At 44.7% G+C, this 18,155-nt stretch overlaps 1 protein-coding gene across 1 annotated transcript in view; it reads right to left on the reverse strand.

Annotated features, from left to right (window-relative positions):
• EXT2 (exostosin glycosyltransferase 2) overlaps positions 1-18,155 on the reverse strand; it is a 102,150-nt gene that overhangs the window by 42,028 nt on the left and 41,967 nt on the right. The window contains exon 7 of the mRNA XM_004682888.2: positions 14,626-14,757. Within this exon, the coding sequence (XP_004682945.1) occupies positions 14,626-14,757 (132 nt within the window). The remainder of the gene's footprint in view (positions 1-14,625; positions 14,758-18,155) is intronic.

The raw sequence follows: 18,155 nt of genomic DNA on the forward strand, positions 1-18,155 counted from the left end.
TTCATACAGCTTATTCAAGAAAGCCCCGCCAAAGCTGTGAGCTGACAAACTAGCAAGACGGACTTTGGTTCAAGTTTCAGGAGGTCCTGAAAGAAAGGCTGTGGGCGACTGGGCGCCAAGCCCAGTTCAAAGGGGCTTTCTCCAAGAGGAGCCAGGCTCACCGCTAGGTGTGCCCATGGATTGAGTCTCCAAAGGCAGCTGTCAGAGGCCCCCTACTTTCTTTGAGTTGAAAGGGCCTGGCAGCCTGATATGGCAGCCTGACAACACCATTCTAGCCAAGGCTGCGCCCCAAACAGAAAGGGGGGTGAGCAAACGGCCTTCGCTCGCCAGCCTGAAATTTCTTGTTGAAACCGTCTGAGGACTATAAAGTCAAGAGTGAGAAAGGCCACAGTCCACTGCCAGCTACCGAGAGTCCTTACCCTAAATCAAGCAAACCAGACGGGAGGACTGGCGCTCAAGGCAGGATGCCTTGAATTTGACTCCCATGACTCGCTGTATCAGAGATCCCCGACCACTCACTAAGTCAGGGGTGGCTTCTGTCACTCTGTATAACTTCATGTGACAAGAACAGAACTAAGCAGACATTTGAGTCAACCCATATTTGATTTTAGGAAAAGGCATTTTGCCTCGCAGAAAAGCAAGAAGTCAGAAAGAAGGACAGAGAAGAACACAGGCCTGTTAGACAGAAGCTCTCGAGCCCTAGTAATGAGTAGCTGTACCTCTCCCTACCTTGATAGAGAGGGCAGTTCTCTTGGTTGTTTTGAAGTTATCAACTCTTACCTCAATGTGGTTTCAATTATGAATTACCAGACTAAAAGGAGGGGAAAAGCTTTGATTTATTCTTTTTTGCTCCAATTATGCATGATGTGTTTCCACTGAAGACTTTGAAAAGTATTTCATCATGCCTCTCATCCTGAAGTGGTCAAAGGCCAAAACCAAAAGGAGTTAACTCTTTCATTTCCCCTCTGACAGCGAGGGCTCCCTATCAAACAGGCTCCCCACCAGGGGAGCCAGGGCCTGCTCTCTGGAGCTCACAGAGCAAGGAAAGGGTTACGCGTTCACATCACGCTCCTAACACGCACAAGGGTGGTGTCCCCTGCCCCAAACAGTGAGATGATATTCATGTTAATGGTTACCGGGAGATCTGAAAGGGGCAATCAGCAATGCGGCCTGCGCTGCCTTAACTATGAAACCCCGCCAGCTGCAATGCCCAGCCCCGCGTGCGACCCAGCCCTTCCCAGCCAGGGGAAGCAGAGGAAGACAGACAGGCGTGGGAGGCCGTCTTCAAGCAGGGGCGTTTGGATGGAGAGAAAAGACTTGGGGACAAGTCTGAAATCTACTGACTGCATTATGTTTTTAAATCATTTTACTCAGAAAAACAGAAACAAAAACATGAAACAGGATCAAGCAGAAACATAAAAGGTGAAGGAATGAAAGGCTGGACATCTCCCTCACACTGTAGGCTCAAGAGATGGTCCGTTCTCGGCTGAGACGTCCCACCGTGGTGCGTTCACGAGTAAGCTCTCTGTATGTGGGTGCAGGGTCCGAGAGGAGCAAGCGCAGCACCCCTGCCGGCCAGAGCAGCTACGCCCCACACGCCGAGTCGGGGTCGCAGAAGCAGGTCAAACCTTCCGGCTGTTAGTCTGTCTTTCTCCTCGAGATGCTCGTAAGACCTTCTCTTTGTTTCCACAGTAAACTGCACTGTCGTCATGACTGTTCTGTTTGTGGTTGGTCTTCTTGGATCTGACGTCTGGTATCAAAAGTTCTAGAAAAATCCAAACTGCTCTGCTCCTAAAAGGCCCCTGCCTGCAGCTCCCTCCTCTCTCCCAGGAGCTCTGGTCAGTCTGTGCTGTCTGTTTTCCACACACATCATTTCACAATACCTCTATATTTCTATCTCTTTGGGTCTCACAATCAAATCGCAACTAGTTAATACGACTGCTCTGCAGATCTGCTTCTGCTGGCTCTCACTCGTGGCTGCTCTATTTCTTTAATGTTCTGTAGTTTTTGATAATGAGTTGCTCATTTTTCTTAGACTTTGGTGGGAGGCGGGGTAAAAGCTATTTGAGACCTGGATGAAGATGATCCCCCCAAGAAATTATACATCTACTTCTGCTAGCCCCTAGCAACACAGGGCCACTGTCAGTGAAATTCTCCTCTTAAGCTTTGTTTAGACCATATTCCAGTATGAATTTGGCCAACATTAGGCAAAGGTGGCTTATTCACTACACCCCCAACAGTGGCCGACTCTTCTTCACCCTTCACAAAGACGCAGCCTTCTGGTTTGGTGACATCACATATGAAGTGCCCTGCACAGGCCACAGACTTTCCGTTCTGCTCTCTTGTTCCCTACTTTCTACAGTTCTTGGGTAGATACGCCAGGTCCTCCAACCACAAGAAAGCACACGTTGGCTCCCGACTCATCCTCCAGGATGCCAACTTTCACTTTGTTTAGAGTCAGGTCATCAACTTACCAATAAACTAAAGTAGATTTAAAATGCTTAGGAAAGTCAGTATAGCCAGCCAGGGACAGATGTCTTTATTGACAGTGTCAATCTAACTATGTGCTGCTGGGTCTCCTCTTTAATTTGAGGGTCCATTTTGTGTGCACGATAAAAAAAAATTGTGATGAAAATATGGCAGTGTATTATAACAGAATGGAATGAGGGGTTGGGGATCTCTGTACCAGACAAATAATTACACTGCATGCCGGCATTTCCTCATTTGTACAACAGGGGCAGTGGGTTTTAAAGAAGTCTCACTTTCTTCATCTGTAACTACAGGGTCAACAGAATGCTACTCTTGGGATTGTAAGCATTAAAAAGCAAAACTACATAATGAAGACTGCCTGTGTACAAAAGCGCCCTCCTGCAAATTTCAGCTTTTCTCCTCCAATGTCCTCTCCATTCCAATACTTACGTTTTCATGTGATAATGCATGATACCAGCGGACGTACAGGAACAACACTTTAATTTTTATAGCACTATGCCACTTATAAAATGCTTCCCCATACACCGTTAATATCTCATAACAATCATGTGAAATTAGTACTGTTCCCATTCTACAGTTCAGGATAACAAAGAGATAAAGCACACAATTAAGCTACTAAGTAGTCTCAAGGTTTGACCCCTAAATGTCCTTCCCACCGGTTTTGATTAGAAATTGGTAACCACTGCTATACTACTCCTCTGAAGCTCTTGTTATCCTAAACACAGTTCTTACAGATGAGCACATTGTTGCGAAGACAGATTTGGTAACTCACCCCAACTTATTCAGATCACCACCAGGAAAGAGGGGTTTAGACTTGCAGGTTTGGGAATTTCTGAACAATAGTTATTTTACTGAAGGCTTCCAGATCAAACACATTTGAATGCTTCTCTGAAGATTCCAGTTAATATCTGAGTTTTAACTACTTAAATTTTTACTTTGCATAGCACAGAAATTCACATCTGGCTAAATGCCTATCCTTCTTCTCGAAAGCCAAACTACTGTCAAGCAGAGCAGGAAGGGTTGCCACTGATTGCTTTTCAGGTAGTAAAGGAAAAAGTTGACATTCATCTTCCTCTTTTTGGAAAGGAAGTGAAACTTTTGTAAGAATCCTAGTCTGGATGTGGCTTCCATCACTGGGATGGACAGAGCGAGTTAAATGGCTCACTGTAAGCCATATTAAAAGAATTTGGAATGAGGAAAAAGCAGGTTCCATATGCTGATCCTTTTAATAATTCATGAGATGTATCAGTCTGCAAGTAATAAACTGCACTAAAAATATCTATGACAAAATGGATTCGGATACTGTCTAAGCAATTAAATGGGAGAATATGATGAAGTAGGGACAAAAATAACACATCACTGATTTTATTGGTGCAGAATTTGACATATTAAGAATAACAGCTCAGCAGTTTGATAGTGCCAAAGACTTAGATGATTCCTAGAACATGGTCTTCAAACACAATCATCATTCCTAGACTGGAAACTTAATAAGCCCTGAAAACACTTAAAAGAAACACTTCAACAAAAGGCAGTAAGAACTTACTTGATTCATAAGTAATAAGTAAGAATAAGTAATAAATAAGGAAGACCTATAATCCAAATATAAAGTGCTCAAGAATATAAATAGTGACTTACACTTCTTCTCATGAGATGGAAAACAAATTTATATTTTCAACTGGCTAGCCTATACTTGGAAAGAGGTGGATCCCCTTGCCTGGACACGGCCTGCTGGCCACCCACAGTCTGCACTGCCGAGGTCAGGGATGTGTAGAAGAAGGTCCCCAGCCTCAGGACACCCCAATATACTTGCCACAAGTTATAGCTTGTGGCAGCTAAGCTCAGAACACCAACACAGTAAAAACCAAGAAAGCCAAAGTTCTTGTACAGTTTTGTGGTGGCAAGTAGGTCAAGCTGCCTTGAAAGTTGATACAAAGTGGAAAGAACAACTTCTATAATGTCACCATTCCTTAGTTCTTAATTCCTCTGGAATTTCAATGAGGCATGTTTTGTCTACTGCTTTATCTCTGCTTCCTCCCTCCCCCCACACTCTTCCCCCACCTAAGACACCCCCCCACAAGGGCAAAAAGAATAGGCAAGAGACAACCATGGATAAGAATCCCACACATTTGGAGAAGTAAAACAGATAGCGTAGCGTTTTCCTTTTCAAAAGCCTCCTGCTATGTAACACATAGAAAGGTAGGATGGGCCTCCCTGGTGGCACAGTGGGTTAAAGCTCAGCACGGCAAGATAGCCACAGCTGCTTCAGTGCGAGTTCGATCCCTGCCTCGGAGCTGATCCACACGGCGCGGCAGACCTCTCCTAACCTGTCCGCTGCTCCCCTCAGCAGTGTACTTCATTGATCTGCCTGTTCTGCTCCCCACTCTGTCTCTGGTGAAGCCTCTCGTCGCCCCTGCATTTCTGGCCTGTACCCCAGTTCAGTATGAATAAAGAAATAAATCTTTAAAAAAAAAAAATCGTTTAAATCTACAGCTGGGCTCACAGGAAAAGGAAAGCCCAGGGACCAGAAAACGAAGAGAAAACTCTAAAGGAGAGCCAAAGCACAGAGCTGGCTGGCACTGACAGACCTTGTTGCTGGGCTTAGCAACCAGGAGTGGGGGTTCACATCTGCCAGATGAGGGATGTGGCTTTGAACCCGGTAATGGAACTCGAGACGAGCCAGACTTGCACAAGTAAAGGCCTGCACAACTGGAGAAAGGGGGTCTCCAAAGTCTCTGAGGACATGGAGGCAACAAAACCTTTAACTTTTTCAGGCTGAGTTTGGGCTGGGGGTGCTTCTAGTAGAAGCACATGTGAGCCTGTGCAGTATGGCAATCACAACTGAGGAATTAAAGCGAGAAGGTGATTCAGCTCTGCAACACCTCTGGGTTGCAAAGCAAAAGAAGAATGGGCTCCTGGAGAAAGATGCCCTCCCCCGGTGGCTAGGTTTTCTCAGACAGCTTCGTGAAGGTGAATGTCCACCCAGAAGTATGAAGCATAAGGAAACACCTGGTCAGCAAACCTAGGATTAGACCTGAAATCTCAAAATGGGTTAACTGGAGAATGTAAAGTTAATATCTGCGATAATTAAAAGTAGAAGAGAATGAGCTGAAAACATTAAAAATAATAATAAAAGAAAGAGGGAGAGACCAGAAAGAAGTTTGAAAAATAATTACATAGATGTCTAGAAATTTAAATTTCAGTGGATGGGTAAAAACCAGTTAGAAAAAAACAGCTGAAAATGAACAGAAAAGTGGATGTGAAAAAAACTATCCAACATGCTGAAAAGACAAAAATATGGAAAATGTGTGGTCAAAACAACTTAGAGACAAAAATGATAGAATGAAAGAGGTCTGACATGCAGACAGGATTTTCTGGATTCCTATGTCCGACACAGGGTTCCAAGAAGGAGATATTAGTGAGAATGGCTGATAGGTAATATTCAAAGAGACAATGACTAAGAATTTCCCAAAACTGATAAAAGACATGAATCCCCAGATTAGAGAAGAAAAATCACTCTCAAGAGCAGAGAGAGAATAGGAATTAGAACATCACCATTTGGCAACCATTCTAACAAATGATTCAGACAAGTGGATGCTAAAACTTCAGGCTGAAGGCTTGAGGAGTAACAGGATATTTACATAGTTTCAAAATATTTCCCCACAAGACACCTTAAAAGAACAACAGTGGGCCTTTCGCAGCGGGTTCAAGGACTGCACTAAGAAGCTAAACCACTTCAGCATGAGTTCGGTCCCAGCCTGAGCCTGACCCGGAGGTGGTCCACATGGTGAGGCAGACCTCTCCTGACCCGCGCAGTGTGCTTCATCTATCTGCCTGCTCTGCTCCCCGCTCTGTGTGTGGTGAATCCTCTCCCCATCCCTGCACCGCTGGCCTGTACCCAGTTCTGTATCCATAAATAAATAACTCTTTTTAAAAAAAAAAAAGAACAACAGTAATTTTGCACTGGAGAAACCCAGCAGAGACCTGTCATTGAAGTTACTATCACCAGGAACAGCAAACAAAAAAAGCAGAGGAACATAAATTAGCCAAGCAAAAAAAGCCCAATCTTCCAAAGATGACAGTAAACAGACTCAGTTTGGAGAGAGCAGGCGTCCAAGAAGGAGAGGCTCGGAAAGCAGAACATGACGCAGTGACCTCCACGACGCCTTAAACTGCCATGCAGAGGCAGGTAACAGGCCCTCCTCTGCACATCCACCTTTCCCTTCACCACCAGAGCAGAGGGAGCTCCATTCTCTGGAGGAAATGAAGTGGAGAGGTTCTACTCTCGGGGATATGAAGCACCATGTCAAATAACAGTTTAAGTAATGGTCTATACAGTGAAGTGTTGGGAAGCTGTTTCTGTCCCCATTCAGCTCCCAAAACGTCTGCTGCCCATCCTCCCAACCCCCAGAATGAAGAAAAATTATTCTCTTGATCCATGAAATAATAATCCATAAAAACCAGAAATCCATAAAAAACAGAAATAATCCATAAAAACCAACATTTGGGCAAATGGTAAGGTCCCCTTCCTCTTAAGCTAGGCAAAGTCCATCTGTCAACAGCTTTATCCATGGACAGAGAATGGCCAGCCAACATTTCAGTGTCTCACCCTTAAACAGAATAGACCACCAGGAACCATCAGGTATTTGGAAAAAGTTTCTAGTATGAAACAATGAAAGGAACTAAAAATGGAATTCAAAGGAAGCAAGCAATACAAAGAACTCAAGAGAAATGAAAACAAAACGCTGTCTCTTTAGAAAAGTACTGCACCCTTAACACAAGAGTAAGCTTACAAAAGATAGATTCAAAGCCAAGAAAATTTAAAAATAAACAAGGTTAGAAGATTAAGAAAATATCTAAGAAACTTAAACATAGACCACTAAAAACAAGCTGTTAACAGGAGAGAAAAGACAAAAAAAAAAAATCTAGCATGTTCATCATCTAGGCAACTGAAGTTCATGAGAAGAGAGAGAAAGCAATCAAAGAAAAAAATAAAAGCAAAAATTTTCAGAGCTGGCTAAGAATTTCCAGTTTAAAGGTGCACATCAGTAACCAGTGAATAAAAAGCCATTCAGAACAAGGGCATCATGAAATTTCAGAACACAGAATTTCCCAAGTCAAGGGCCAGGATATTTACATGACTTCTGAGGTTAAAATGGAAAGTTTGGGGCCCTCCCTGGTGGCGCAGCGGGTTAAAGCACAGCACTGAGAAGCTTAAGCCACTTCCGCATGAGTTCGATTCCCGTCTACCCCAGAGGAGATCCACATGGCGAGGCAGACCTCTCCTGACCCGCCCGCTGCTCCCCTCAGCAGTGTACTTCGTCGATCTGCCTGTTCTGCTCCCCACTCTGTCCCTGGTGAATCCTCTCACCCTCCGCATCTCTGGCCTGTACCCCAGCTCTATATGAATAAATAAATCTTTAAAAAAAATAAAAATGGAAAGTTTGGAAGACAGTGGAACAATGTTTCCAACATGCTGAAGAAAACCACCTCCACCAGAACTCCGCACTAGTCCAACTAGGAATCAAACTTAAACAGAATAAATATACTTTCAGACACGCAAGAAAACAGCAAATTTATCTCAATATTGCTCCTATTCTGGGACGCAACTGGACAAAATAAACCAAAGTGGAAGATGTCAGAACTTGGAGACAAAGAATCCAACAAAGAGAGAAAAGGCGATTTCCAGGCTATGATGAACTGAGACTGTGCGGCTGCAGTCCAGGAGCCCTGGGGGCGATGAGCGATGAGCGATGAGCCCAGAGCCCAGAGCCCAGAGCCCAGACCCCAGACCTGAGCTGCAGGTGGGGCGCAGTAGAGGAGCAGGCGGGAGGGGGAGGCAAGTCCTGGAGTTTACTCTTGGGTTGGAGAACTTAGTAAAACTTAGTGACAGGTACATGAAAAGAAGACAAAGAAAAAGAAAAAGAAAAAGCTATCTACTCCTGGAATTCTTTTTAATGTCCACAACTTTTTATTGAATAAAAACAGAAAGTTTCCTACTTGGTTTAATTGAAAACTACTTGTAGGGTCCTACTAGTGCATAAAACAAATACTGCTTTAATGAGGACTTGTAACAGCCCGGCTGGTAGGACGGGAGAAGAGAAATGTACAGACAAAGAGAACAGGAGAAAAATCAACTCAAAGGAAGCAAAAATGTAATATTTATGAACAAGAAAAAAAAATCACCAAATAGCATTTAATATAAGCATCTTCTGGGGAAATAGGTAAGTATAAGAAGGATGCTGAAAAGGATGCTAAGCAGTTGCCTCTTGGGAACAGGTCTTAATTTGTGTTATATCCTTAATTCTACTATAAAAAGTTTTATGTGAAAGTAAAAAGTACAGCTGATATTAAGAAAAAAATTAAGACTCAACCTCCAGTTGGAACAATGAGGATTTTTTCTACTCTGCATCTATAATGACCCATTTACTAGAAAATTACACTCACATATTAATTAGGAGGCATGTAACTAACCAGAAACAGAATGAGTACATGTTGCCCTGATCCCACCACTGTATTTCCTGGGGCCTTCTGCTACTGATTCATTTAAGCAGACCTCAGGCAGAATTAATAAGGTGGCCCCTGTGACAAGGGGAAGGGAAGTGGAGGCACTAACCGAGGACAGGTGGGGTCTGCAGGCGACAGTCAAAACATTCAACATGGCCTCGATCTGCAGCTCAGGTCAGCCTCCTGCAGACTCTTGAAAACCATCCTGCGCACGGCCTCCCTACGCGCTGTGTGATGCAAGGAGGCAGTCCTTTGTGAGCCAAAAGGAGGATTTGATTCACAGAAGCTGAGGCTGTGGGAGTGGACTCTGCACGAGGCAGGTACAAGGTGCGCAGACTCCCCAGCGCCCCCACTGGCGGGTGGTGCCGGCGTGCGTGCGTGCGTGTGCGTGTGCGTGTGTGCGCGTGCGTGTGTGCGCGTGCGTGCTCGCACACGCACAGCGGTCTGTCTCTAGGCAGGGGCGCTCAGAGGAGGCGGTCTGACCCACAGGCTGTCTCAGGCTGTCTACCTGTATTCCCTGCACATCCTCCCCAGGGGGGCCTCTTATCCCTGTCTGTGTGGCCACCGGTCTCCCCAAGCTCTGGGCGCGGGGCCCAGATCAAGCTCCTTGGCTCTCCCTGTACCTCCCCAACCACAGACTAAGTCAGTTCCTTCTTCCCCGGCTGCCAGTGACTAGAGACTTCCCAGCTCGTTCCCACAGAAGCAACCATAGACACATGCAATTCAAAGGCAGAGGCTACTCAGGGAAAGGTCTGGGATTTAGAGAGGCAGCAGATCGCTTGTGTGACACTGGCCTTCATGGGATGCCTGCGAAAACGAGATTTTGAAAATTTAAACTTACCTAAAATTCAAGCTGAAATTTCTAAGTTCCCCCACATACTTGAGTGCTATCTAGGCAGTGGGAGGGTGAGGGGAGCATCAGCCAAGAAGGCCTCTGGGGGGCTGGGCAGACGTTCAAATTCCAGAGCAACCTTCCACACCCTGGGAGTTAAAGGGCACGGAGCTGAGGCAGACTGGGCACGGCCTTTCCCGGCTCCGTGCTGCCGGTGGGCACTCCCGCCTGCAGCCACAGCCAGCGCCATGGTCAGCTGCCGGTGCAGCCGCAGGGGGCTGGGGCGAGCGCTGCTGTCTAGGTGTTGCAGCCCGGGAGCTCCGTGTGGCTGCGGGCACATCTCTAGATCCCAGCCCGAGTCAGGGAAGGAGCTAGATGGGAAAAGGGAGCGCCTTCTCCACGTGGGGGCAAGGCCACGCCACGTGAGCCAGCGCCACGTGAAGTGTGGTCCCAGACCGACGCATCGAGACCGTTTGGCAACCCTCCAGAAATGTGCCTTCCCGGTCCCCACCCCAGAGCCACTCAATCTGGAACTCGGAGCAGAGTGGGAGCAATCTTTTATTTAGCACGTCTGCCAGAAGTCCTGAAACTTCCCTAGTGGGAGGACATGTCCCTGAGAACCTAGGGGTCCCAGGAACCTTGGCCACATCGCACCTTAGCTGTTCCTGCTCCGAGCGGCGCTAGCTGCCAACGGGGCTCCCCCACCAGCCCAGCCCTCCTCAGCCGGCTTCAAAGCTAGACCCCGGCTCACAGCGCTCCGAGGGCGCCTCATCTGGGGCCCCGCTGCAGCTGCCGCCTCTCTGGCTAGACTCACGGAACAAGCCTTACTTTTCAACTTCATCATTAGGCGGAAATCTATGCTGTCACTTCTACGTTTTTCTCATCAATTTTTTGTTAATAGCCCCACTATCTCCCCTTCCTATTCTAGGACTACTATGGTCTATGCAGAAAAGACGAACATCTGAGGATCCTTTTCATGTTTCAAAGATAGCAAATTGAAAATTATGCACTAAAAGGGGCTGGGTAAATACAGTTATGACATATTGATAAGGTGGGGTATAAGCTTTCAAGTCACACTACAGAAAAATGAGAACACATTCCATTCTTCAACATGATTTTAGGGTTGTATTACACTTAATTTTTGAAAAATTACCACAGCTAGGACACGGTTCTGGTGTCACATGCCAGAAACCCAGGCATGGACAGCTGTGGCCTGCCCTCACCACAGTAATGCTCGCCTGCTCCAGGCTCTGTGCCCCGCACATGCTCACACCTGGCAGGGTGCCAGAGGGAAGGCCGGGGACGCGTGGGCTCCACAGGCCTCCAGATGCCGGGCTGGGGTCTGCAAGGGCAAGGCAAGAGCGACACTAAAGTGAGAAGGGACACCGGTGTGGGCTGTGTGTGAGGTGACAAGACTCTGCTGACACGGGAAACAGGGCGACGGGACACTGACCCCGCAGTAAGACACAGGCAGCCTGGACGCGAGGAGCTCAGACAGCGACTCCTGCTGCCCTCGTAAAGACCCCGCATTTAGTACTCAGGAGCTGTTTCCAAAGAGAAGCTCCCAAGCAAAGGGCCAACCTCTTCTGACCAGGTGGGTGTGCTACTTTAGATTTATGCCCAAGAATCACTGGGCAACCAGACGGTGCGGCAAACCTGGGCGTTAGACTCCTTCTTACCCCGTTGCAGGTAAGAACAGCAAAGCAGCTGGGCCCCGAGCACGTTACTGCAAGATACCCTCCCCCCCCTTCGCAAGCACACACGGGCTTCCTTCCTTCTTTACTTGATTAAACTAAGGCAGTGGCATGTGGCCAAAGCAGCACTTTCTCCCCTTGGCCTTCCCACTCCAGTCTGAGCAAGCTGCACGCACAGCTGGATGCTTTGACAGCACATCCTTGAGGAAACTAGACAATCCCTTGATTTACTGACCAGGACTCACACCCACTCCCATTTTGGTGAGCTGATATTGTAGATATGATGAAAGCTAGAGGAGAGACGCTGCTTCAGCTAGGCTCACACATCTCGAACAGGTTAACTCTCTCTGAAGGGCAGGGGGAGAGTTACGTATAAATAAATCAATTCTGCTCACGTCTCCTGTCAACTGCTTTCACTGAAGACTCTGGGAAAAGTAGAACCATAGCTTTAAAACAGGGCTCTCATTGCCCACGTTCTCAAACACAGCAAACACTACATGACCCTAAAGGGACTAGTTAAGAAAGTCAAAAAGAAAAAAGAACATCTTTTCCAGTTGCATATCAAACTTATGCTTTGTATTCTTAAGGTCTTTCCCAAACTGATCAGGACATAGGCCATTTTGTCCTAAATTAAAACACATCTATTTCAAAACTGCAAAGTTTCATGTGATTTTCTCCTAGTCTGTATCCTTATGAAAGACAGAACCAAAATTCCAATCCCTTATTCAACCCTCTTTAGAGTTGCAGATAAAAGCACAGGAGTGTCGCCATGTATGGACTCACATGCATGGATTCTCCTGCAGGGGAAGCTTGTATCACGTATTTGGGAAGCGGAAGTGTTTCAGCCCAGATGAGACGCGAAGGCACCTATAAAACTCTATAAACTGCAAGATTATCTGCAGGGAGAAAAGCTGGGTCCTTGTTGTTTACATGATTTGCAGACAAGACACTAGAAGCTAAGTCTCGCTGCATCCACTTCACTGCGGAGTAAAGATCTACTACTCCCCCCACTTCCTAGCAGGACAAAGGACAAATAAAATAACGATGTCAACAGAAGTGTGTGAGCAAGCACTGGAAGGTCCTACCCTGGGCTCCCAATCTTCCGCCTTCCCTTCATTCCTTTATATATCAAAAGCCTCCCACTGAGTTGTCCTTGAATGACAGAACAATCTCCATAAAAAGGGAAGGTTCTAGGTTCCCTACCCTGCCTGGTGAGGCATGGAGCTGAGTGCCAGGAGAAGATACAGAACACGTGAAGAAGACTGGGAAGAGAAACATGAAAAACATGAAGCAGAGAGACATGTAAAGAAAAATGGCCTGCTTGCTTCTCTGTTTTGGACCTAACACCAGGGACTTGGGGGACTCAGAGGAAAAACATGAAGTTGCAAAGATAGAGAAGACTTGTAAGAGATATGGATGAGAATCTGCGGGAGGTGGGCAGTGGCAGCCAGCACTGACTTGTGCTGTGACTTGCGCCTTCCCCCAGGTCTGCCTGGCCTCTCCTGCTCCTTTCTCAAGGGTCCCCAGTCCCTGCCAGAAGGTAACTTAGACTTGGGGCAGCTTTGGAGCCCCAATGGCCCCGCTTTGGCTGGGCAAGAAGATGGGAGAACGGGTTGTTTCATGGGGAAACACGCTCCTCTCTCTAAGTCCATGTTTATACGCACTCATTCTGTTAGGCCGTTTTCATTAAGAGACTGCTTTGTCTTTATGTGGCAGGGGCAGAATCCCTTCAAAGCAGGCAAGTCTGGGGCCCCAAGGTGCCCCTCAGTCTTCCCTCTAATGCCAGGTATCACACAGAATACCCAAAAAATTCAGAAAGTCCTTTAAGATGCTAAAAATTTGATAGGAAATAATAATTTCAGGCATGTTCAGTAATAGAAGAGAAACCCAGATAAAAAGCTCTAACAGTTATGAGGGAAGACTATTTCCTGCATAGAGGGTCCAAGAAAACCTCATCCCACCGCAATGTGGATTAAAATGTGGATCCTGGAAGTGGTGATGAAGTAAAACATCTCAGTGCAAGGACAGTGAAGGCACAGACAGGGAAGAGCATGGAGTATACAGGGAGCGTGTGCAGTGGAAACTTCCACTTGAAAATTTTATACACGAAGATTTTAAGCTTTTTAGCTAGAAGAGGAATGAAAATTCCAGTATTCAGAAAGAATGAATCAAGAACGAGAATACCTAAAATGTTATCTGACCTGAGTCAAAACAGAAGGCGATTGTTGCTGTTTCATTTTCCACACGCCTGTACGTGCGCTTCCTCCTGGTATCCCCTGCTCAGGAAGTGCCCTGCTGCTCCCTGCCAGGAGCTGCCCTCACGCCTGACCCTTGACTCCAGTGGCGTCCTTCCTACTGGCCTCAAGCGGGAGAAGAGGCCCTCTGAGGGCCGGGCTTGTCTTCTTGTCTGCAGCCTCAGCCCGGAAGTGCCTGACACAGCAGCCACTTATTAAAGGCTGGTGGGAGGGAAGGAGGCAGGGCAAGAAGGAAGTAAGGTCTGACACGAAGATTACCCAGGCAGCAGTAGCCGGAGGATGCACAGAAGGCAGAATCAGGAGCCGAGGAGAGAGGATCGGGTGAAAGCAGGGAAGTGTCGATCTCAGGCGCGTGACGGTGGCCACTCATGAGACCTCTCCATCATCTTTGCTATTTTCCTCAGTGAGTGATGGAAATGTTAAGTGAAATATAGCCTACATACAACACTTAGCACAGCCCCTGGCAGAGAGTAAGCATTCAAAATACAAGCTATTATTATGAAGTTGTTTACAAGGCCTTTCCAAGAGTTCTAAGCATTACAACTGTAAAAGTCATCAGGAAGTCTGATTTCCAACAAGACCCAGACCTCACCATTTATCTCTGCAATAAACAAACATACTGTCTTCCCTAAGCACATTTAAAACAAGCTAGAAGCTGCTTGCTTCTGGAGTTCTTACTTTTGTCATCACTGCAAAATGAAGCTAACCTTATCGGGTCCCTATGTATAAATAGCACACTCTTTTTTTGAAAGCTAGAATTTAAATGACTTGACAAATTCAGTACATTTTCCTTTCCTTCATCCCAACAGCTGGGCCATGCCTGACATAGCGAGAACTGGAATTCACTTACCACGGTGGGAGGGTCATTCCATTCTTCATAGGAGATGGCGGCATATGGGTAGATCCGGTCATTGATAATCTGCAGGGTGGCCAGGGCAATGGCTTTGATTGACTGGAAGTATGCTTCCCAGAACCACCGCGCCTGCAAAGAAAACATAGCTTATTCAGGGAGAGACTGAAAGAGCTGGGTGCACTGTCACAGGCAGCTTTGGGTCTGGGTGATTCCTTTACTCCCAAGGAACAGGAGCCTATACCAGTGCTCCCTGCTATTCAAGGAAATGCACACTGGATTCCATTAGACATAAGAGAAACTATGTGATAATGAAAACATCATTGTATTATACCAGAGCAATTTATAGTTTTCTGATAAAGATATATACATAATATGTAAGTGCACAGATCTTAAGTATATTCTTATGCATATATATAACCTTGTGATTGATACCCAAAGATACAAAACACTCCAGCACCCTGGATGATTCCCTGTGCTGCTTCCCTGTCACATTTCACCTGCTATAAGTAACCATTCCTGTGATTTTTTTTTTTTATTTGTGCATACAGAACTGGGGTGGCAGGCCAGAGGCTCAGGGGCAGTGAGATGCTTCACCAGAAACAGAGTGGGGAACAGAACAGGTGGATCGACGAAGTACACTGCTGAGGGGAGCAGCGGGCGGGTCAGGAGAGGTCTGCCACGCCATGTGGTCACCTCTGGGGCAGGCGGGAATCGAACTCATGCAGAAGTGGCTTTAGATTCTCAGTGCTGTGCTTTAACTCACTGCGCCACCAGGGAGGGCCCATTCCTGTGATTTTTATGTGCACACTATTGAATCTCACACAAATGCATTATTTAGTTCAGTTTTTGGTACTACGGTTATGCTGGCCTCATAAAATGAGCTGACAAGTTTTCCATCTTGTATTCTTTGAGAATTTTTATGAAAGATTGGCATTATTTCTTCCTTGAAAGGTTGAGAAGAATTCACCAAAAAGCCATCCAATCAGGTGATTTTTGGTATGAGAAATTTTAAATTATAGACTTTCCTTCACAGACATGTAATGATATATATTTTCATGTCAGTTTTGTGAGCAGTATTTTTCAGGGAATATGCTCATTTCATCGAAGTTGTTAAACTTACTGAAGTAAAAGTGTGTATTAAATATCATTAAATACCTATAGAATACAGCAGTATATACCTTTTTTCATTCCTGATATTGATAACATGCGCTTTCTCTTTACTTGATCAGTCTTAACTAGAGGTATATCAATTTTAATAATCTTTTCAAAAAACTACTTTTGGTTTTGTTGATTTTCGTTATCACATGTTTCTATTTTGATCATTTCTGCCTTTATCTTTGTTAATTTCCTTTCTTCAATTTTGGGGGATTTTAATTTACCTTGCATTTAGCTTCTTGAGACGTAAGTTTAGATAACTGATTTCAATCCTTCTTCATTGCTAACATATGCATGCAAAGCTACACATTTACTTCTCGGCCCAATATCAAATGCATCCCACACATTTCCATATAATTTATGTAAAAAAAAATCTAATTTCCATTGTGATGTCTTATTTGACCCATGGGTCAATTACAAGCACAGTGTTTAATTTCCAAATATTTAGGGATTCTTCGTTTGTATATTTTTGCTACTCATTTCTTCTTAGACTCCACTGTGGTTAGAGAACATATGCATTATTTCAATACTTCGCAATTTATTTAAACTTGATTCATAACCCAGCTTGATTCTTATTTTTGCAAAGTGCCCATTTTAAAATAATGTGTATTCTGCAGCTGATGAGTAAAATCTTCTCTCACTCCTGCAAGCAGAGTAAGTTATTAGTGTTGTTTAAATAATCTACATCTTTATACTGATTTTTTTTCATCTTCGAAGTGTACAGATATGTATATATGTGCATTTACTCTTCAAACTCTTTCAAATTTGTGCCTTTAAAGCTTACTGCAAGATTGTCTCTTGCATCACAGAAATCACAGAAATCGATTTTAATATTTAATATTGGATCCCATCCAAAAATCTCTAGCTTCCAACTTTACACATAACCCATTTATACTTTCAAGGTAACTATTAATGTGGCAGCAGTTAAGCATATGATCACTCTATTTGTTTCACCTCCTCTTTGTTTCTCTCTTTCTTCTTTCTGGCCTTTAGAATTAGTCAAATTTTATTGTTGTGTCTTCATTAGCTTGCTGGTTATTTTGTTTTCCCTCCTAGCAATTAAAATAAATAGTACTGATTTATAGATTACCCTTCATATCAGCCATTTAACAACATACAAATCACACAATAACCTCTTTTGTTCTCTACTGTCTGTTGTGCTAGTCAGGTCGTTTCCCACATACTTTTTACCCAATAAAAGACAGCTGACTACTGATTGTAACCACAGAGTCTCACTTTCATTTGACACATTTGCCCTTTCTGGTATTCTCTGTTCCTTTACTCATATCTGAATTTCCATCTAAAATGATCTTCCTGCTACGTAAAGAACTTACTTTGCTATTTGCCGTCCACTGACAGCAATGTTTTCTACGTTCATTTGTTTGAAAGTTCCTCCCCCCCACACACATCCTCACCCTGGGTCCCCATTCATTTTGGAAGGATATTTCTGCTGGGTAGAGAATTCTAGGTCAGCAACAATCTTTCTTTAGCACATCAAAATAAAATTCCACTGTCATCTGCCTTCATCTTATTATAAATCAGCTAATAAATGAGCTGTTGGTCCCACTGTTGATCCTTTGAAAAATGCTTTAATTTCTGACTGCATTTATCATTTCTCTCTTTAGCTACACCAGTTTAACTATGATGTGCACTGCATGGCCCTCTGACCACATCCCTCTAAGTTCCGGCGTGGAACTTCAACCTGTGACTTGATGCCTGTACTGTTTTAGAAAACTCTTGATCAATATTTCCTTAAACAATGGTTCTGTCATACTTTCTTCTTCTAGGATTCCAAGTACATGCTGATGTCAAATGTTTTCACCATGTCCCATATGTCTCCTATTTTCTTTTCTGTACTTTTCCTCTCTGTGCTTCAATTTTTCTGTGATTTTCCCTCTGGTTCAGCAATCCTCTAACCTGAGAGAGAAAGCATGTATCTAAATTATTAAATCATGTACTGAATTTTTCATTCCAGTATCTATATTTTTCAGATCCAGAATTTCCATTTGTCTTTTTTAAAAGTAGAGTTCATATCTTTGTTGAAATTCTTGTTTTACTGAACATCACTCCTGACTGATAAATACAATATCTAAATCGCCTGTAGGTCTCTTTCTGCTATCTGTGCTTTCTCTTCATGTTGATCATTTGATTGGCCTTTTAATTTTTCACTGGATTCAAGACGTTAAAAAGCTCAGGCCTGGGCCCTCCCTGGTGGCACAGCAGGCTACAACACAGCACTAACAAAGCTAAAGCCACTTCAGCTTGAGTTTGATCCCCACCCTGAAGGTGACCCACATGGCATGAGATCTCTCCTGATCTGCCCACTGCTCCCCTCAGCAGTGTACTTCGTCAGTCAGCCTGTTCTGCACCCC

This window comes from Condylura cristata, unplaced genomic scaffold (genome assembly GCF_000260355.1).
Source record: "Condylura cristata isolate star-nosed mole 26May11 unplaced genomic scaffold, ConCri1.0 scaffold00015, whole genome shotgun sequence".
Taxonomy (NCBI): domain Eukaryota; kingdom Metazoa; phylum Chordata; class Mammalia; order Eulipotyphla; family Talpidae; genus Condylura; species Condylura cristata.